Source organism: Trichomycterus rosablanca, chromosome 26 (assembly GCF_030014385.1).
Source record: "Trichomycterus rosablanca isolate fTriRos1 chromosome 26, fTriRos1.hap1, whole genome shotgun sequence".
Lineage (NCBI taxonomy): Eukaryota > Metazoa > Chordata > Actinopteri > Siluriformes > Trichomycteridae > Trichomycterus > Trichomycterus rosablanca.
The window spans coordinates 10672255-10694626 of record NC_086013.1 but is presented as its reverse complement, the minus strand read 5'-3'; the positions used below and the strand labels follow the sequence as shown (position 1 = coordinate 10694626).

The 22372-nt window shown below is 40.5% G+C and overlaps 2 protein-coding genes across 3 annotated transcripts in view; both read right to left on the bottom strand.

The window, feature by feature from the left end:
* The window catches only part of LOC134303133 (sodium/potassium/calcium exchanger 3), a 46023-nt gene extending 40721 nt beyond the window's left edge, over window positions 1-5302 (bottom strand). Inside the window, exon 1 of the mRNA XM_062988440.1 lies at window positions 4989-5302. Within this exon, the coding sequence (XP_062844510.1) occupies window positions 4989-5115 (127 nt within the window). The 5' untranslated portion in view covers window positions 5116-5302. The remainder of the gene's footprint in view (window positions 1-4988) is intronic.
* Window positions 5303-17444: 12142 nt separating this feature from the next.
* sipa1 (signal-induced proliferation-associated 1) overlaps window positions 17445-22372 on the bottom strand; it is a 39396-nt gene continuing 34468 nt past the window's right edge. Inside the window, exons 15-16 of one of the 2 annotated variants that reach the window (XR_010007638.1) lie at window positions 22149-22225; window positions 18700-18774 (exon numbers count right to left, since the gene is read on the bottom strand). Coding sequence is in view for 1 of the 2 variants with exons in the window: in XM_062988718.1 (XP_062844788.1) it covers window positions 18631-18774 (144 nt within the window). In the remaining variant the exon portion in view is untranslated. Of the gene's footprint in view, window positions 18775-22148; window positions 22226-22372 lie in introns of both variants that reach the window. The other variant, XM_062988718.1, reaches the window with a different exon arrangement.

The following is a 22372-nucleotide window of genomic DNA, read 5'->3' as shown; positions in this document are numbered from 1 at the left end:
AATTTGCCCCTTTATTTGAATCTTAGTGGTGCTTTTGGCTGGCTGAGTGTCTAAAGAGACATAGGGAGGCAGTTTGGATGGATTTGCGTCCTGTCCAGGGTTCGGAAATATGGTTTGAACATGTATACACTGATCAGCCATAACATTAAAACCACCTCCTTGTTTCTACATTCACTGTCCATTTTATCAGCTCCACTTCCCATATAGAAGCACTTAGTAGTTCTACAATTACTGACTCTAGTCCATCTGTTTCTCTGCATGCTTTTTTGGCCTGCTTTTACCCTGTTCTTCAATGGTCAGGACCCCCACAGGACCACTACAGAGCAGGTATTATTTATATGGTGGATGATTCTCAGCACACTGACATGGTGCTGGTATGAGTTTTTAAACACCGTGTCCACTCACTGTCCACTCTATTAGACACTCCTACCTAGTTGGTCCACCTTGTAGATGTAAAGTCAGAGACGATCGCTCATCTATTGCTGCTGTTTGAGTCGGTCGTCTTCTAGACCTTCATCGGTGGTCACAGGACGCTGCCCGCGGGGCGCTGTTGGCTGAATAATTTTGGTTGGTGGACTATTCTCAGTCCAGCAGTGACATTGAGGTGTTTGAAAGCGCCATCGGCATTGCTGTGTCTGATCCACTCATACCAGCACAACACACACTAACACGCCACCTAAATAATACAGTCCTGACCATTGAAGAACAGCATGAAAGGGGGATAACAAAGCATGCAGAGAAACAGATGGACTACAGTTAGTAATTGTAGAACTACAAAGTGCTTCTATATGGTAAGTGGAGCTGATAAAGTGGACAGTGAGTGTAGAAACAAGGAGGTGGTTTTAATGTTATGGCTGATCAGTGTATCTCTATGTACATTGGTTTCAATGTGACCAGGATAAAGAAGTTAATAAAAATGAATGATTATATAACTTTTAAATAAATACAGGTTATTAAATATATGACATCTGATGACCTCAGGTGTGAAACTGTGACTATCGGATTGCTAGTGCAGTACCCTAACCACTGAGATACAACCTCCGTAAGCTTTATTAATATTCATATAGTGAATGTTCTGTGTCACACAACCCATCAGTCACAGCTCTTTCATCTGAACACAGCTCTGCTTTCTGTCTTCCCTCTTTTTATAGCCGACACACCCCTAATTCCCTCCTTTGAATTTTTTGCAGCTCCGCGCTCTAATCAAACGGATAAACGGATCACATGCGGCTTTATTGTTGAGGGTCCTTTGTAGGATCCCTAATTAACAAGGGCTGATCATGGACAGGCCTACCTGCGGGAGCTGGGTGAACATGATTCGCTCTGCGGAGTCCGCACACGCCCTAATCCCTTCGACCAACCAGGGTTGATTTCATTGGTGTTTGATGTAATATTTCTGTGACTTACACTGATCAGCCATAACCTTAAACATGGCGGTGGTGTGTTAGTGTGTGTTGTGCTGGAATGAGTGGATCAGACACAGCAGCGCTGATGGAGTTTTTAAACACCTCACTGTCACTGCTGGACTGAGAATAGTCCACCAACCAAAAATATCCAGCCAACAGCGCCCCGTGTGCAGCATCCTATGACCACTGATGAAGGTCTAGAAGATGACCAACTCAAACAGCAGCAATAGATGAGCGATCGTCTCTGACTTTACATCTACAGGGTGGACCAACTAGGTAGGAGTGTCTAATAGAGTGGACACGGTATTTAAAAACTCCAGCAGCGCTGCTGTGTCTGACCCACTCATACCAGCACAACACACACTAACACACCACCACCATGTCAGTGCTGAGAATGATCCACCACCTAAATAATACCTGCTCTGTAGTGGTCCTGGGAGAGTCCTGACCATTGAAGAACAGCATGAAAGGTGGCTAACAAAGCATGCAGAGAAACAGATGGACTACAGTCAGTAATTGTAGAACTACAAAGTGCCTCTATATGGTAAGTGGAGCTGATAAAATGGACAGTGAGTGGTGGTTTTAATGTTATAGTTGATCGGTGTATGGCAATGAGGTAACACATTCTGGACAGGACACCAATTCAGTGTGGGGCCAAAAGTATGTGGACGCCTGACCATGAACTTGCAAAGTTTTTTATGGTGTACTGGACCTGCCGAAACCCTGACAAGCATAAGAAATATTCGTTTAAGATAATTTACCACTCTTTTATACTGTATATTTAATTAACGTTCATTAACATTACTTTTTGCCAAATATTAGGGTTGCCAAATCTATTTAAAGAGAATCATTTTGCCTGAACACTGATGGATCAAACGTGGGTGAAGGTGTCCAAGACATGAGACATGTGTAACGCTATTTGGAAACCATAGAGTTCATGAAGCATCTAATTGTGTATTCCACTCACAACAGTTTGGGGAAGGCTTGTTCCTGTTCCAGCATGATTGTTACTCTGTGCACGACGCTAAGTCCATATACACGTGGTTGGATGAGTTGGGTGACCTTTACCCCACTAAACACCTTCAGGGAAAATTAGAATGCTGTGACATTTATTTATTTATTTATTTATTTACAATATCTGCTTCATCCTGGTCAGGGTCAATGTGGGTTGGGCACCTTCCAAACCACAGCTTGGACGTGGCTTTGAATTACTGTATTTAGCAGACGCTTTTATCCAAGGCAACTTACAGTACTGTGACAGTATACAGTCAAAGCAATTGAGGGTTAAGGGCCTTGCTCAATTGGCAACCTGGCACTGGTGGGGTTTGAACCAGCGACCTTTCCATTACTGCCCTTTCCATTCACTTACTAAATTTGCTTATGGACTTATGGAGTGATTTACAGCAGCCAATCCAGGATCAAACCCAGGTCCACAGAACCAATGCTGCTGAGTGGTATCCACTCTACCACCTGTGCCACCATGCACTGTGGGTGCTGTACAGTAGCATGGGTCCTGAAAACACGGGTTCGATCATCTCCTCCAGTCAACGACTGTGAGAAGTCTACCCATGTCTGTGTGGATTTTCTGCAGCTTCTTCTCACCTCCCCTGGCACTTAAGCTTGATAAGCTTGTGTACTCAGATGGCACCTAGCCCACAGCGACCCTGACCAGACTGACACTGTTAGTGAAAACAAATAAATGTATGAATAAATTAATACTACATTATAGAAGGTTTTTAAATATGTGTTACATATTGTAAGCAGAGCAAAAATCCAACCGGCTGCTGTAAAAATGCAATGCAAAAGCTATATGCATACAAGCCAGAAGTATGTGGACACCTGGCCATGAGATTGTGGGAGGAATTCCGACAATATTTTAGGGCTGTGTCTGTGGGGATTTGTGCACTTGTATTCTAAAGAGCATTTGTAAAGCCAGGCATTTATGTATTCATGATGGACAAGAAGCCCTTGCTTACAGTCGGCTTCCCAATTTATCCCAAAGGTGTTTCATTAAGCTCCTTCATACAAAACTTGTTAAACCATGATTATGATTAAACCAGGAACACTAGGGTCACAGGGGGTGCTAGGGCCTATCCTAGCTTTTCAATGGGCGCAAGGCACACAATAACACCCTGGACGGGGCACCAGTCCATCACAGGGCAGACACACATACACACACACACACACCCATTCATCTATAGGGCAATTCAGTGTCTCCAGTTAACCTGACTGCATGTTATTGGACTGTGGGAGGAAACCCACACAGACACGGGGAGAACATGCAAACTCCACACAGAAAGGACCCGGACCGCCCCGCCTGGGGATCGAACCCAGGACATTCTTGCTGTGAGACAGATATATAGATATATAGACAGACAGACAGATAGACAGGCAGATAAACAGACAGACAGACAGATATATAGATATATAGACAGACAGACAGATAGATAGAGAGACAAATCGATAGATAGATAGATAGATAGATAGATAGATAGATAGATAGATAGATAGATAGATAGATAGATAGATAGATAGACAGACAGACAGACAGACAGTTAGATAGATAGATATAGAAACAGACAGATAGACAGACAGACAGACAGACAGACAGTTAGACAGACAGACAAATAGATAGACAGATAGATAGACAGACAGACAGATAGATAGATGGCTAGACAGACAGATTGACAGAAAGATAGATACACGGACAGACAGACAGTTAGATAGATAGATAGACAGACAGACAGACAGACAGATAGAAAGACAAATCGGTAGATGGATAGATAGATAGATAGATAGACAGACAGACAGACAGACAGACAGACAGACAGACAGACAGATAGATAGGATAGATAGATAGGATAGATAGATATAGAAACAGACAGACAGACAGACAGACAGACAGACAGACAGACAGTTAGACAGACAGACAAATAGATAGACAGATAGATAGACAGACAGACAGATAGATGGCTAGACAGACAGATTGACAGAAAGATAGATACACGGACAGACAGACAGTTAGATAGACAGACAGACAGACAGACAGACAGACAGACAGACAGACAGATAGAAAGACAAATCGATAGATAGATAGATAGATAGATAGATAGATAGATAGATAGATAGATAGATAGACAGACACACAGACAGACAGACAGACAGACAGACAGACAGATATAGAAACAGACAGATAGACAGACAGACAGACAGACAGACAGTTAGACAGACAGACAAATAGATAGACAGATAGATAGACAGACAGATAGATAGATGGCTAGACAGACAGATTGACAGAAAGATAGATACACGGACAGACAGTTAGATAGATAGATAGATAGATAGATAGATAGATAGATAGATAGATAGATAGATAGATAGATAGATAGATAGATAGACAGACAGACAGACAGACAGATACTTTATCGGTTCCTACATCAGACAACTTGTTACATACATACAACATCCACTGACAGTATAAAACAAGCTAAAATGACATGGGAGAGACTAAAGCACCTGAATAATTAGGAAGGGTGGTTATATATTGTAAGTTTTAAAGTGAATTGTGTGTGTGTGTGTTACCTGAAAGGTGCTGAAGGTGCGCGAGACAGGCGAGCGCGAGCAGCCCGATTCCAGCGCAGCACAGCCGCCTGAAGAGACGCCGCCTCCGGCCACCGCGGCTCCCGCTGCTCCCCGTTACCGACTCCATTCCGTCCCCGTGTTTAGCACATAATCACCGTGTCCAGCTCCTGCTTCTTCTCCCACGACTGAGTCAAACTTTTCGGCGGTTCCTACAGCCTGTTCGCGCTCAAGCTCGGGTCTGAGAAAGTGTTCGGCTGCATCTTCATAGCGCCCGGAGCTAACGGTTCCGTATCCAGCGTTTCATCGAGCATGAGTCGAGGATTTTCTCACATGCTTTACTAGCTGCTGCTGAGAAACAGTCTCCCAGAAACACTCTCTCTCTCTCTCTCTCTCTCTCTCGTCCCTATCACTCTCAGTTTCTTACACGCTCACCACTCCCACTCGCACTGTAGGAATGAACTCTCCCACTAGGGGGCGACAGGCTGCACTTTACAGTCCACCAATCACACCCAGATCATCCCTGTTCACACCTGTTCAATCCAGTTTAAATAATGTGGTTCTATGATGTTTTAAAAGTAGAACATATATGTGCAGTGTGCTTTACCATCTAAACCATCAGTGCAGTGGAATTACAGCTAGATGTGACAGTATTTCTCAGATCAGTTTTTAGAAGAACACCTTTATTTGTCATATATACTGTATGTACATATACAGGTGTATGGTATTGAAATTCTTTCTTTGCATATCCCAGCTTGTTTGGAAGCTGGGATATGCGAGCGCAGGGTCAGCCATCATATGGCGCCCCTGGAACAGAGAGGGTTAAGGGCTTTGCTCAAGGGCCCAACAGTGGCTGCATGGCAAAGCTGGGAGTCAAACTCTCAACCTTTTAGTTGATAGAACAAAGCCCTACTCACTAGGCTGTTGCCAGTGTTGCCACTTTAACCCCTGTACAAGAAAAGTGCAGAAAAGTCTGGTTTGTCAATGCAACACTAATGCAATTAGCCTTTTAGGCAATCATTGTCTGTTTTACCACAACTTTATTGAATTAAAAACACCCAGGACAGGTCGCCAGTCCATTACAGAGCAGCATTAAATCAGTAAGTAATGATTTAAAAACTGAACAAATTGAATAGGCAGGTATTACTTGCTTAGAATTGTATTTGTTCAAATATTGATTGTCAAATTAATAGATACAATTAGAACTGAACACTTATTATTATATATATTTAATTATACAGTATAATAACTTTACAGTCCACTAATCACACACAGATCACCCTGTTCACTCATGTTTAATCCAGTTTAAATAATGTGGTTCTATGAGGTTTTAAAAATAAGAATATACTGTATCATATCTGTGCTTATCTCAACCATTAGAATGTTTCCTGTCCACTGGCATTACAGCTAGATGTGACAGCATCTTTCAGATCAGTTTTTGAGTTGCCACTTGAACCCCTGTACAAGAAATGTGCAGAAAAGTCTGGTTTGTGGATGCAACACTGTCAGAAATTAGCCAGACTTTTAGGCAATCATTGTCTGTTTTACCACGGCTTTATTGAATTAAGGGTCACGGTGGGTCCAATTCACTGGGCAAAAGGTTGGAAACACTTAGGACAGGTCGCCAGTCCATTACAGAGCGGCATTAAATCAGTAAGTAATGATTTAAAAACTGAACAAATTAAATAAGCAGGTATTACTTGCTTAGAATTGTATTTGTTTAAATGTTGATTGTCAAATTAATAGATAAAATTAGTACTGAACACTTATTATTATATATATTTAATTATATAATAACTTTACAGTCCACTAATCGCACACACATCACCCTGTTCACTCCCTTTTAATCCAGTTTAAATGATGTGGTTCTATGAGATTCTAAAGATAAGAATTTTAAGTTGCCATCTGAACCCCTGTACAAGAAATGTGCAGAAAAGTCTGATTTGTGGATGCAACACTGTCAGAAATTAGCCAGACTTTTAGGCAATCATTGTCTGTTTTACCACGGCTTTATCGTATTAAGGGTCGTGGTGGGTCCGATTCACTGGGCAAAAGGTTGGAAACACTTAGGACAGGTCGCCAGTCTATTACAGAGTAAATAATAACAAAAATCAGTAAATCTATCTATTTCCTCGGCTGCTCCCATTAGGGGTCACCGGCAGATCGTGATCCGCATTATTAATTTATCACAGTTTTTACGCCAGATGCCCTTCCTGACACAACCCTCTCTATTTATCCAGGCTTGGGACCGGCACTACGCTGCACTGGTTTATGCATCCTAGTGGCTCGGTACCTATAGGACAATTCAGCGTCTCTAATTAGCCTGGCTGCATGTTTTTGGGCTGTGGGAGGAAACCGGAGCAAACTCCGCACAGAAAGGACCCGGACCGCCCCACCTGGTGATCAAACCCAGGACCTTCTTGCTGTGAGGCGACAGTGCTACCCACCGAGCCACTGTGCCGCCCAATAAAAAAACAGTAAATAATAATAATAGTTTAAAAACAGTTTGAGAAATCCAATCCTGGCTCCACCAAGCAGCCATAGTTGGGAATTTGAGCAAGACCCTTAACCTTGTTGGCTCCAGGGGGGGCGTATAATGGCTAAACCTAAGTTTTAACTAGAGGTTTCAAAAAACGTGTCTTGGAGACATGAAGAGAAAAATCATTGTACTGTATTCTGTTACAGAGCGCCATAAAATCAGTAAATAATAATAATTAAAAACTGTTTAAAAACAGATATAGGCAGGTATGAAGGATGTTTTTGATTAGATTTAGAACTATTTTGATTGATTAGATACAATTAGAACTGAACACCTACTATATTATTATATACTATTATATATATTCTATTATTTTTAGAATAATAGTGGGGGCCCTGACAGTTCCCCCACACAATGAAACTATCAATGTGCAAATTGTCTTGTTTTGTGCTGACTTATGTTTACAGAACACAGCAAAGTTCAAGCCCCTGTAAGCCACCGAGCAACCTTTTTCCATGCGTTCCTGGAGCCAAGCCAAATAAAGACAAAAGCCAGAGTATTATTGTCATCAGCCATCCATAGGTGTCATAACCACAATGATAAGTGCTCCTTAGGGTACAAACTGTTTAGCAAAGCTCTCACTCTGAAATAATCCAGCTAGCTTGTTTGGCTGTCCTTGTTTGTAACTGGCTCAAGGACAAGATGGATGGAAAATGGCTTAGAAAACATATGCCACACATCACCTGCGTACTGGATCGCGTGAGCATGAAACCACCCGCTGCCTTACTGAACTGTAAACCTCTTTTAAATCTAAAAAATGATCATTTACATGTACAGTACACAGCATGGTCAATGAGACACCTGACATTACATATGTTAGACATTCTTCTATACTGAATTTAGTTTAAATGTCTGGTAAATGTATGTGGCAAAAATAGATTAAAATAGCACTGTATATCCATGTGCGTATGTGTGTTTGAGTTGCAGCAGTAAATCTGTCAAGTTTGTTTACCAATCTTCAGGTCACACTGGGTCTTGTGTATAATTGGGTAAATACAGATTCCTGTTTACTGATTCACTGAGAATTACATAACTAAACCATTACTTTATTTGCAACTGGATAATATGTATCTGATGACACATGGCATCATAAGTAGGAGGAGATCATCAAGTATAACGCTGGGCATCATTTACCAGAAACCCAGGTCGTTTAGAGAGTCAGATCACAGTTGGGATTTACATAGGTGCACAACTAGGTCATTTAATAGCTCAATTTAAGAGCATGGTTTGGTCTGTGTATGAGTGTGTTGCTGTGCAACAGTCTGTTGTCCTCAAAGGAAAAGGATTGTGGTTCATCACACAGTCTGATCACGATCGTGAGCAGCAACAATTTCATCTGTATGAGCACCGGTGCCTTGCTTGCAGCCATGTGAAAAAGCCACAGCTTCTCCTCTCAACATAAGGGTTTTTCCCTGACATTGGCAAAGAGACCACTGCTCTATGTATGGTTTAAAGCCGAACCAGCCATGAAGTCCAAGGAACTGTCTGTGGATCTCTGCAAATCAATTTGTGGCGAGGCATAGATCAGAGCATGGATATGAAACAATATCTGAGGCTTCGATTGTTCAAAGAACCACAGTGACCTCAATCGTTTTAAAACAGAATGAGGTTGATACTACTCTGAATATACTGATGAATTGGCTGTCCAGCCAAATTGGGTTACCAAATAGCTGTACAAGAGGGGCATTGGTCAGGAAGGTAAGAAAGAATCCTCCAGTCAGACAGGGACTGGTGTGAATTGAGAGACAGATGAATGCAGCCAAATACAGGACAATACTTAAAGAAAGCCTCCTCCAAATGCACACAAACTCAAACTGTGGCAACAGTTTAGCTTTTTTATGACAATAACCTAAAACATACATCCAAAACAACACTCTCATCACCTGTAGAGAGACCTGAAGAGGTCCCTGTTATTCAATCTGACATAGCTTGAGAGAATCTACAGTTAAGAATGGGATAAACTGCCCAAGTGAGCAAAAAGTCAAGAGGTATGAATCCTTTCTGAATCCACTGTACAAAGTAAGTTCCATAATAAAATGGTTTTCCGAGTTTGTAGTGGACAATCTGACTGGCCAGCACTAAGCCCTTATTTTAGCCACCAAACACCTAGGTACAATTGGTAGGTCAAATGCATCTAGATGTTATAGCTGGCCAGAGAAGGGAGTGGGATCCATATTAATGTTAATGGAATGAGTTGTCCAACAAGCACATGGTCAGGTGCCTACATACGTATAGTTATATACTGTGTAGTTTGGCATACTATCAGCATACCCCTTCCTCTCAGATGACAATTTGAGTGCTAAAGCCTTTACAGATGCATAGAGATTCAACTTGAACCTAAACAAAAATGTAATCTTCAGGCGCCCATATTCCGCTAGCACACCAGCGCCGAGATTCGGAACTCCTTGGTTCGAAACTCTGCGTTGCCACCGGTCGGCTGGGCGCCATCTGGGCGGGCATTATTGGCAGTGCTGGACTATGTGGGTGGGGTCTTCAAACACTGTGTAAGGACCCTGATTAGCAGATAGAGAGGCATAATTGGCAGTGCTGGACTATGTGGGTGGGGTCTTCAAACACGCCATTGCCACCGGTCGGCTGGGCGCCATCTAGCAGGCATTATTGGCAGTGCCGGACTATGTGGGTGGGGCCTTCAAACACTGTGTAAGGCCTCTGATTAGCAGATAGAGAGGCGCCTGTACAGAAGGCATGGGTTCCGCTAAGGGCTGCACATGGGTCGTAGGAGGCGTGAGCAGCAATATACCAAATTGACTACGCTAAATTGGGAGATAATGTGAGAAAATGCATAAATAAATTCAATTAATCCATAAACATCATGCTACACACATCAAAAAAGAGAAAAAAAACTAGAGTCCAGTCTGTGTGTTTTATACAGATACAAGTTTAGTTTAATTCTTATTGCCAGTATCCTTCCAAGTTCACAGTTCTGAACACCACTCAGTCCTTAGCCTATTCCACACATGCGGTTAAAGAAACACAGGGCTAGCACAGCTGAAACACTGACCTTCACTTTGTGAGTATTGTTTGGACATTCCATTGCCTTTGGTCCTGTAACAAACCCCTGTGCAGACCACAGGCCAGTATGCATAGTGCAGATGTGAGTGAGGGTACAAGTGTGTTATAATACAGATTTCAAATGTATGTGGTTCAAAGCCTTTTCGGTCAAACAGAAAGAGCTAGTTAGTTCATTTCAAACTGAATTGCATGTCTACTATTAAACGTCTATTACTGAACACACGTTACAGCACAAGTTATTGAATATGGCAAGATACAAAGACATCAAATTAACAATGGAAAACTAATATAAAGGCAAAATATAAAAAAGATAAAGCATGTAAAATAATAAAAACAAAAAAGCAAGTGCAGTTTTAATCCATAAAGGACTTATGACAGCTTTATAACCAAAGCATTCACATTATGCAGTCTCATACCTACACCAAATCTGTGTCACTGTTACTTTACTGAAAGATCCGAGAGCACCAAATTTGCCCCTTTACCAGGAGTCTAACTGAAATGCCTTAGATTTTATTAGGACAAATTGCAGAAAGTTTTACTTTGAGGAAGTCAGAGATCCTTAAAGTGCATTAAAACAGAAGAGCTGTTTTACCAAAAACATGCCAGCATTCCAGTACTGTTTTTAACACACCCTTATCAACTTTCTCTGGCCAGTTTTCCCTGGTGAATTCCCAACAACATCTTAAAGGGAACGGTCACATTTGGCTGTTTTTCAAGACGCATGGGGCGGAATTTTAACTCCACCGGCTCAAGCTGTTACAGGACGACCTGCAAAATATTGGAGTGTTTACTTCTTTCTTTGCCGTCCGGACTACCTAGTTCTTTAGGGTTTTCCATCTCAGAATTGCAGCATCTAGGGTAACTCTGGTATTATTTCATGTCATCATCGTTGTATTGTTTTTTTCCTCACAGCAGTGTCATTTTTACAGTAACTATTTGTAAGCAATGTTGGTTAGGTGGAGTTGGGGGTTCATTGGGGAGTCTTTAATCCCATTGCTGACCAGTAAACCACCAATAAATGAAGCAGTTCAGACTGTAAAGAAGTCTGGACATGTAAGAAACAATATAATGTAAACCATTTACCAAAACAGACCAGATTTCCTATAAACTAAAAGACTATGTTTTTTTTTCTTGACATTGTTTAGTGTAGTAGACAACCGGTTGCAAAACTATCTAACTGCATGACCATTCATTTTAAGTAAGGGAAATTTTACCATATTTTCTTTTATTTTCTTATTTAATAATGGCTAATTTCCACTTACTAGTTGAGTCTCCCTATACAACGAACAGTTACCAGTTTTGGAAGGTGCTTATTGACACCATAATAATAAAAGACAAGAATGTCAGAGAATTACCACATTTTGCCCACCCAATAGCTGAATTGTCCCTACGTATATAGATAATATCTAATATCTACCAGTCTGGTATGGTAACACATTCTTCCTTTTTCCTATCCAGCTTTTGCAAAATCATTGGTTAGATTTGTGCAATTGGTGAAGAGTGCCAACTCAGCATGCATTAGCTTGCAGTTTCCTCATTTCTATGTGTTTTTTTTTTTTTTTTTTTGACAATTGGCACCCATAAACTCTTCAGTGCTTTATATAAAAACAACCACTAGTTTAAAGACGTGGGGGATAAAATACACGATCAGCCATAACATTAAAACCACCTCCTTGTTTCTACACCATGTTTTCAGCTCCACTTACCATATAAAAGCCTTTTGTAGTTCTACAATTACTGACTGTAGTCTATCTGTTTCTCTGCATGCTGTGTTAGCCCCCTTTCATGCTGTTCTTCAATGGTCAGGACCCCCACAAGACCACCACAGAGCAGGTATTATTTAGGTGGTGGATCATTCTCAGCACTGCAGTGACACTGACATGGTGGTGGTGTGTTAGTGTGTGTTGTGCTGGTATGAGTGGATCAGACACAGCAGCGCTGATGGAGTTTTTAAACACCTCACTGTCACTGCTGGACTGAAAATAGTCCACCAACCAAAAATATATCCAGCCAACAGCGTCCTGTGACCACTGATGAAGGTCTAGAAGATGAGTAACTCAAACAGCAGCAATAGATGAGCGATCGTCTCTGACTTTACGTCTACAAGGTGGACCAACTAGGTAGAAGTGTCTAATAGAGTGGACAGTGAGTGGACACGGTATTTAAAAACTCACCACCATGTCAGTGTCACTGCAGTGTTGAGAATGATCCACCACCTAAATAATACCTGCTCTGTGGGGGTCCTGACCATTGAAGAACAGGGTGAAAGCAGGCTAAAAAGGTATGTAGAGAAAGTGCTTCTATATGGTAAGTGGAGCTGATAAAATAGACAGTGAGTGTAGAAACAAGGAGGTGGTTTTAATGTTATGGCTGATCGATGTATCACAGGCTAGTGTCACCGTGATTGATAGGGAAGACACGATCTCCATCCCTTCTATTAAAACGACAAAATAAAAAATGCATTTTAGCCTCTGAGCCATGGAGAGCTATGGCATTATCTATGTTTGAATTTGTCGTTTTCTTTTGGGACAATGGTGCTCCTATTAAGGGTCAGAACATTCCTCTGGATCCTTTCAGTAGATTTAATACTTTTAATAGCTCAAGTCACATTGATCATAAGCATGACGGAGATGAGAAGCAATTTCACAAAGTCAGGAAAAGAAGATGAGGGCATGTTAAAACATGAGTGACATGCAGCATGAGCAAGAGCTTTAAATAAAAAAAGGTGCTGTTTGTAAGGATATGAGAACATCTCATATGGAAAGGTACACAAAACTGACGATGAAATCTTATACGAAAAAAAAAGTAATTTTCAGCTTCTATTGTAACTTTCTTTAAAATGTGTTAGTTAACCCATAGTCACACAAAACCCAGAGGAATAAATTCCATTCATAATAACTGCTGCTGATATTGTTGTTGGTACTAAAACATGACAGATTCATAATTATTATGCTTGATTTCAGAAAATAAAACTTCTATAAAAAAAGACATTGTTATTTGTATACTTGCCCATTCAGTAGTTATCTTTCCCACCCCAACTAGAGGACATCTAACAATAAAATCCACATTTGCAATATCAATAAGTTATTAAATTTTTTACATACATACACAAATAAAGAAGACCATGTGGGAGTTGCTTGGTGCATTTCCATACTTCATAAGTCATTAAATTCTCTATAACTATGCAACACAACTGAACAGGATTTTTTTAATATATATATTTAAATGTGGCCAATTATCACTGCTTGCATCAAATTGCCTGAATTACATTCAGTCTGGCATTTAATCGAATTAATAGCCTATATACACCGATCAACCATAACATTAAAACCACCTCCTTGTTTCTACACTCGCTGTCCATTTGATCAGCTCCACTTACCATATAGAAGCACTTTGTAGTTCTACAATTACTACCTGTAGTCCATCTGTTTCTTTACATGCTTAGTTAGCCCCCTTAGTAGGTGAATCATTCTCAGCACTGCAGTGACACTGACATGGTGGTGGTGTGTTAGTGTGTGTTGTGCTGGTATGAGTGGATCAGACACAGCAATGCTGATGGAGCTTTAAACACCTCACTGTCACAGCTGGACTGAGAATAGTCCACCAACCAAAAAGCGCCCTGTGGGCAGCGTGCTGTGACCGCTGATGAAGGTCTAGAAGATGACCGACTCAAACAGCAGCAATAGATTAGCAATTGCCTTTGACTTTACGTCTACTGTACAAGGTGGACCAACTAGGTAGGAGTGTCTAATAGAGTGGACAGTGAGTGGACATGGTATTTAAAAACTCCAGCAGCGCTGCTGTGTCTGATCCACTCATACCAGCACAACACACACTAACACACCACCACCATGTCAGTGTCACTGCAGTGCTGAGAATGATCCACCACCTAAATAATACCTACTCTTACAAAGTGCTCCTATGTGGTAAGTGGAGCTGATCAAATGGACAGTGTGTGTAGAAACCAGGAGGTGGTTTTAATGTTATGGCTGATCGGTGTATTATCTGTCACAGATCATAGATAAATTAGTTTTTCCTTAAAAGAAAGTAACACAGAAAAATTCTGGCTGTACATCTTCACATAAAGACAAAGATATAATGTAATCTTCATATATGAGAATCTGCTGGTACCGGCTCATCACAGTGACTCTAAAATAATATTCAATATTACAAGTAGAATAAAGGACTATGTACAACATACAGTAATATAGACCCGGTTCTTGTTTGGCATCCCTTTGTGTGTCTGTCTCTCAATCTTTGTCAAGTTTAGTCCAGGTTGTCTTGCAGTAGAGAATGAGGACGAGGCAAACGTTCATTTCTGTGGTGCCAACAATCCACACTCTGCATGTCCATTGTGACAGTGGATCTTGATGAGGTAACAGAACAAATTCATACGTTAGCAAAGCGGAGCACTCAGTCGTGAAGTGTACTACTCCTTCTTCAGCTTACTGTACAGTTCTGAGTAAAGCAAATCGTACATTTCACCGGTTTTACAAATGTCTTTGAACACAGCAACAATCTTAAGCATTAAAAAATTGGCTCAGTCTTAAAAGTAGATGCAGGAATCCCATCCGTTTCAAAGTTTCCCTTGTGGATTTAACACCCGTTTTGAGGCGTCCTGAAGTTTACGTCCAGCAGGTGAAGTCATTTCCTTCCAGATACAAAAATTAAGTTCTCATTTCTTCCAGTTTGCATATGCATCATTATGTTCACATTGTTTTGAATTAGCAAGCAGATATTAATCCTTCATTTTAAGGTTTTTAGAAGCTGAGGATGCTGAAGGTGTAGGGTTGTGATTTTATCCTGACAAAAGATATGCATGTCCATAGATATTCAAGAGTATCTGGCATCCATTTAGTCAGTTTGGCTAATGTGTTATTCCCATGAATTATTCCCATCTTCTATATTCATCAGAATAACGACCTTCTTGTTGCTGTTTTAAAATATGCACAATTGTGTACAATGTACCTATAAAAAATAGAGAGCTAAATACACTACAAGACATAGGTGAGTAAGACAATATTCTAGTACTAGTCTAGTACTGAATAGAGTGTGGTGTTTGAATACTGTCACAATAGTGATAAACTGGCACACAACACTGGCACACAAGTAGGGGAATCATAGATGAGCACCATAATTGTCACTAGGTTCAGTTCACTTTTTGTTTTAATATGTTTGGATTTGTTGGCAGGTATAGATTATTCGGTGCCTACTGGAAATGTAAGGACTTGATTATGCGCACTGAAAGACTGTCTAAGCCATGGGAATGTTTATTCCTAAATGTTACATTCTACACTAAACTAGCAGTAAATGATTGTAGGTGGGCACTGACTTAATGACATGGTTTGTCGTGGTTGAAATGATATCATCATTGTTACTCTATAACAAAGTGAGACCATAATTTCAACAAATCTATATAAAGATGTGAACTGGCACACCATAATATTTTGCAAGTTGAACAGCTTTAACTTCCTTGAAGGAAATTTCCCTTTTAGTTTAAATTTGATCAATATTTGCCGCTCAGGTGGCGCAGCGGTAAAGTACGCTAGCGCACCAGAGTTGGAGTTTCGAATACATCGTATCGAATCTCAGCTCTGCCTTTCCGACTGGGCTGGGCGGCAGCATGAAAAACGACTGGCTGTTGTTCAGGGTTAGAGGGTAAGAAAGCAACTGCGGTCCCTGCTGGCTGACTGATGGCGCCTGCACAGGGCTGAGGAATAATGCTGATGGGGGTGTGGCCCTCCGTACACAGTGCCCGTCAAGTGTACGAACTCGACTCGTGCAGGTGGAAAATGCAGTCTGTACTGACTGTACGTGCCGGAGGCATCCTCAGTCAGCGGTGGAGGGTCGAATCAGTATAGAGGACGCAATCAGGGTAATTGGACACGACTAGATTAGGGGAGAAAAATTGGGGGAAAAAAGTGGGAGAAATAGAAATAGAAATTTGATCAATATTTAACTTTTTTTTTTAAATGTAAACATTTCCATTAACATTTTTGACAATCGAAGCATAGTTTGAAGCATCTCCTGATAAAAACTACATTATGAATCACCTTGCACTTAATAAAAACATGAAAAATTTTTTTAAAAATAGGACACGATGAGGATATAAAACTGTAAAACATGGTAATAAATTCCCAAAAAGCACTGTGAAACATTTATGTTACAGTAGAGCTCAAACGTTTAGCACTTTTGCTTGTTTGTCCAGTGTGTATTATTGTTTTAGCCTGTTTAATGAGCTTGTCAGACAGCTCCTGACCTAGTGATGCAGATATACTAAAGTCCGTCAATGAAAAGAGACACCATGGAGCATAACGATTGTCTTAAAAAAGCTGTTACAGGTAAAGAGATCTATAGATAGGGTGACCATACGTCCTCTTTTTCCCGGACATGTCCTCTTTTTGAGACCTAAAAAATGCGTCCGGCCGGGATTTTTAAATCACCAAACATGTCCGGGGTTTCGGCTTTTCTAATCTGCACTCGCTATTCTGTGTGTATGTTTTTGCATTGGTTTGTTTTAGGTCTTTTTAGGAGTGCATCTGTTTTGTTAAAATAAGTCAGATTTTCACGTGCACGTACTAACACAGAGGTTCTTGTCAACACCTTGATGGCCATGCATTCTGTGGAAATTGCTCAGCAAGCACTAGAAGACACATCTTACTGCTGGGTTTCTACCGATGGGAGCAAGTAATTAAAGTGAATCAAATTAAAGTTAAAAACACTTCTAATAAGTCGGCTCATACAATTGTACAATACATCAAAGAAACTAAAAAAGGTGACAACTGTTTTTTAATTTGTTGTTATTATTGTTTAGGGCTTAACGCTGAATGTGAAGGAATAAGATTATCTGACCATAAAGGCCCTTGTTAAAGAGCAGCTGTACATTTATTAAAGGTCAGTAACACAGCTGGATGGTTATTGACTCATTTGTCAACTATTTAAACCTCTACCCCATACCCTCTTTTTTAAAAACCAAAATATGATCACCCTATCTATAGAGAGATCTAAAGAGTTCTATTTCTATGGTTAGACCTGTCTCAGATTGGTTAATTTTTGCTCTGTGATTGTGGTTATCAAATTACTTAGACAGGACCTGTGGTAGAATTGTACACCATTATTTAGCAATCGTGTGGCTTACTGTCCGTTGCTCAATAATTCAATTAAAAATGTTGCTTTATGTACAAAAACATTACATTCTACAGTCCTCCAGGCTGGCTTTATTTGATTGTATTCTTTAATCCCTAATATAGGCCTTTTAGTACTGAGATATTAACGTGTATTGTATGCTACTGTTAACTGTGTATGCTATCTTTGCTTCATTCCATCTGTAAGATGTGGATCTTTATTGCTGGTGGAGTGTGATAACTTTTGAAACTTTCCTCATGACATTATGGCCCTTCATCCTTTGTCTTCAGGAATTTAATTATATAGCTGAAATTCTATAGCTTTCAAGTGGAATTGAAAATCCTCCACTTCTAGTGTGCTAACAATTGCTAACACACGTCTTTCTAAATAGTTGTGGCCTCATCGTTGTGCGGGTCGGTCAGGACTGTCGTCCTAGCACTTCCTACTATTAAATCCCCAGTATTCTATTTGATTATACGAATTACTTCTGTCTGGATTGTTCTACTAGCTTGTCTCGCTGACAAGTATATCATTTCTTAGTTGTCTATATGAACCTTGCATGAGCTCTTGATCTCGCAGGTCTGTCTGGATTGCTTCGCTAGCATTCATGCTTGCAACTGTGTCATTCCTTAAGATCATTATGGGTTCATGCACAAGCTCTGAATCTTGCATGTCTGACTGAATTGCTCTGCTAGCACATCTTGCTAACATCTATATAATTCCCTAGTTGTCTATATGAACCTTGCATGGGGTCTTGATCTCAGGTCGCAGGTCTGTCTGGATTGCTTCGCTAGCATTTCTTGCTAGCAAACTGTGTCATTCCTTAAAGTCTCTATGAGTTTATCTTAATCTTGCAGGTCTGTCTGGATTGCTTTGCTTTGCTAGCAGAACTTGCTAACATTTGTACCGATCTTCAATGCAATGTGTGAATCTCGCTGAGCTGTTTTGCTAGCAGGGTTTGTTGACATTGCACAGCAGCTCGGTAACCTTGATGAGGCGCGCCACGGTGCTCTGCGACTCCTCCTGCAGCCGTTGGTTGTTCTGTCTCAGACTCTGCACCTCCGCCTGCAGCATGGCTTTGTCCTCTTTCTCCTGCCAGCATCACACAAAAACACAACTGCTAATTAGAGAATCTACCTGGCATAGCAGATATAATTAGTAGGGTAGAGGAGGAAAAATGTTAGGTTAGGTGTTAAGGATGTGGTTGGTGGACCCATGTGGTTAGTCACGCCTCCATGCCTCCTCTGAGAGCCATATTTGGCAAAGCAGAAAGACATTATTCTGTAACTGAGCCCCACCACCAATCTTCATTGCAGGTTGGCCCGTTTCAAACCAAATGTGACAAATGTTTAACATAATTTATGTTAATAACTCACGTTTCTCATTTTCCTTTTCAAAAGAAGACTAAAATTATTCCATCCAGCAGATCATATATTAGTTGCTAAGGGGAAAATATATCCAAAGCCGGTGAAAAAAGAAAATGGACAGAAACAGTAGTGAGAAAATTGTAAATAACAATTAATTCATACAGTAAGTTGAGATAGGCTTTCCAAAAAGCCCAGTAAGTGCAACAACAAGCGACATACACTGATCAGCCACAACATTAAAACCACCTCCTTGTTTCTACACTCACTGTCCATTTTATCAGCTCCACTTACCATATAGAAGCACTTTGTAGTTCCACAATTACTGACTGTAGTCCATCTGTTTCTCTGCATGTTTTTAGCCTGCTTTCACCCTGTTCTTCAATGGTCAGGACCACCACAGGACCACCACAGAGCAGGTATTATTTAGGTGGTGGATGATTCTCAGCACTGCAGTGACAGTGTGTGTTGTGCTGGTATGAGTGGATCAGACACATCCCACTCACTGTCCACTCTATTAGACACTCCTACATAGTTGGTCCACCTTGTAGATGTAAAGTCAGAGACGATCGCTAATCCATTGCTGCATTCTGTGACCTTCATCAGTGGTCACAGAATGCTGCCAACGGGGCGCTGTAGGCTGGATATTTTTGGTTGGTGGACTATTCTCAGTCCAGCAGTGACAGTGAGGTGTTTCAAAACTCCATCAGCATTGCTGTGTCTGATCCACTCATACCAGCACAACACACACTAACACACCACCACCATGTCAGTGTCACTGCAGTGCTGAGAATGATCCACCACCTAAATAATACCTGCTCTGTAGTGGTCCTGGGAGAGTCCTGACCATTAAAGAACAGCATGAAAGAGGGCTAACAAAGCATGCAGAGAAACAGATGGACTACAGTCAGTAATTGTAGAACTACAAAGTGCTTCTATATGGTAAGTGGAGCTGATAAAATGGACAGTGAGTGTAGAAACAAGGAGGTGGTTTTAATGTTATGGCTGATTGGTGTACATAAACATCTTGTGACATGCATATAAATGATGTGAGTTTCAGTTTATGTTTATGTGCACATTGTTATACTTAGCAGGATATGTAGCTAGCTTAGCTGGCTTACTATCAACTATACAACATGCACCAGGTATTACACACAGACTTGTTAGTATACATAAATCTACTATACATCGAGTAAAACATTATATTAACATTATAAATAAAACATTAACATTGTAAAACATTATATCATCGAGTAAAGTCACACAGAATCAGAATCGTAAGCTAACTGGTAGCAAAATTAAGGTATAAAAACAGCAACGCATCTGCTCGACCACTAGGTGGTGCCAAAATCATTTGTTGTGCTTCTGCCAATACAGGCTTTGTATTGCCTAGTAGTGGTGTGTGATACTGCAAAATTTGGTATCGCTCCAATACCAAGTAAATACAGGGTCAATATCGCCGATACTGATACCGATAGCGATACTTTTTACTTATAAGGCAGCTTATTTACTTTTATGTAGCAGTGTGTCATGATCAATATGCTTTGACGACTAAATGAGTTTGTGTTAATTAGTTAATCATGTGCATGTGAAAACCCACTACAGTTTTTAGGCGAATGATAAGTAACTGTATTAATTGAATAAACTTTAATGAAGTCTGTGGTTTTTGTTCAGAAACAATTATATAATAAGAAAACAGAATTCCTACTCTCATTGCACTCTCTGGCTTTTTGTAAAATAAAAATATTAAAGAATGTGACAATTCTTTTTTCAGTGAAAGGTTTTTGTTCATAAACAATAATATAAAACTTAAAACAAAGTACAGTACAACATTATAACTGAAGAACAAATGTTTTAAAACTTTTTTAAATTTAATTAAATTTTTTTTAATTCACTGATGGAAAATATCCACTTTTTCTCTCTGCCATTCACTTACTGCTGTATGTATTTTCCATCTGAGTCGCTTAGTCACATGACGGCACGACAATAAAACACAGACTGTAAAAGAACGTTGGGTGTTGGGTGTAAGCACATTTTGAACATGTAGTATAGTGTATATAGGAATATTGTTGGTCAGAATTTGTGGACTAGGTCAGAAATTGTATGCACATGGACAGTGGTAGGTAGCCTGGTGAGTCTTTCAAACTACGTTTTGTCACGAAAACAAACGTGAGAAGTGAAGAGGAGTTTAATGCACGTCACCAAGTAGCGAGTGATCAAACTTGTTTGTGCGCTGATGTGCAACGTAAAATCAAAGAGAAAAAATAATGAATCCGAGTGGATTTGGCAACGCGACCAGCCGGGATTGTTTTGTTCTGTAGCGAGTTGGAGGTTAATAAATATTTTTTTTAATGCAGTGTTGATGTTATGGTTTGGCTTGTGTGTGTGCGGAAGTATTCTGATAGAAACTATATTGTCCCCCTCACCGCACTCTGCCAGTCGCAACCAACTGATCCAGATATTTAACATGCTAGATATCTCTCTTCAGTCACCTTGTAGATGTAAAGTCAGAGACGATTGTTTATCTATTGCTGCTGTTTGAGTCGGTCATCTTCTAGACCTTCATCAGTGGTCACAGAACGCTGCCCACGGGGCGCTGTTGGCTGGATATTTTTGGTTGGTGGACTATTCTCAGACCAGCATTGACAGTGAGGTGTTTAAAAACTCCAGCAGCGCTGCTGTGTCTGATCCACTCATACCAGCACAACACACACTAACACACCACCACCATGTCAGTGTCACTGCAGTGCTGAGAATAATCCACCACCTAAATAATACCTGCTCTGTGGTGGTCCTGTGGGGCTCAGCGTAAAATCAAGGAAAAAAATAAATGAATCCGAGTGGATTTGGCAACGCGACCAGTGTAGATTGTCTCGATTTTTGTACTGTAATACTTAAATTATAAAATTATTCAATTAATTTAATGTTTGGATTATATTGGTTGCAGCCTGGTTATAATATTATGCCTTATGTTAGTAACTGATCCTGGATCAGTTTTAGCTAGGAAAGGTTAGGAGTTAAAAGTGTTATTTATTAAGGTTTGTTTTAGTTGTTTAATTTGTCTTTTGGAGCAACAGAGCAAAAACTTCATGCTGTACTTGCCTCAACTGCCATTGGTTGCTTAGTGTTGATAGAGGGAGCATGTCCCTCCAGCCATCTTCTCACCTCCTCTGTTCACCCTGCCCAATGACAAGACAGGTTTCTTTGGCTTGTCCCACCCTACCTCTATAATCCCTCTGTCTGATTGGCTCTGTCAAATAGGTCGGGGGTAGTTGGTGGAATTAAATGAACAAAATAAGGGATAAGGATGGGATTTTTTTCTACTG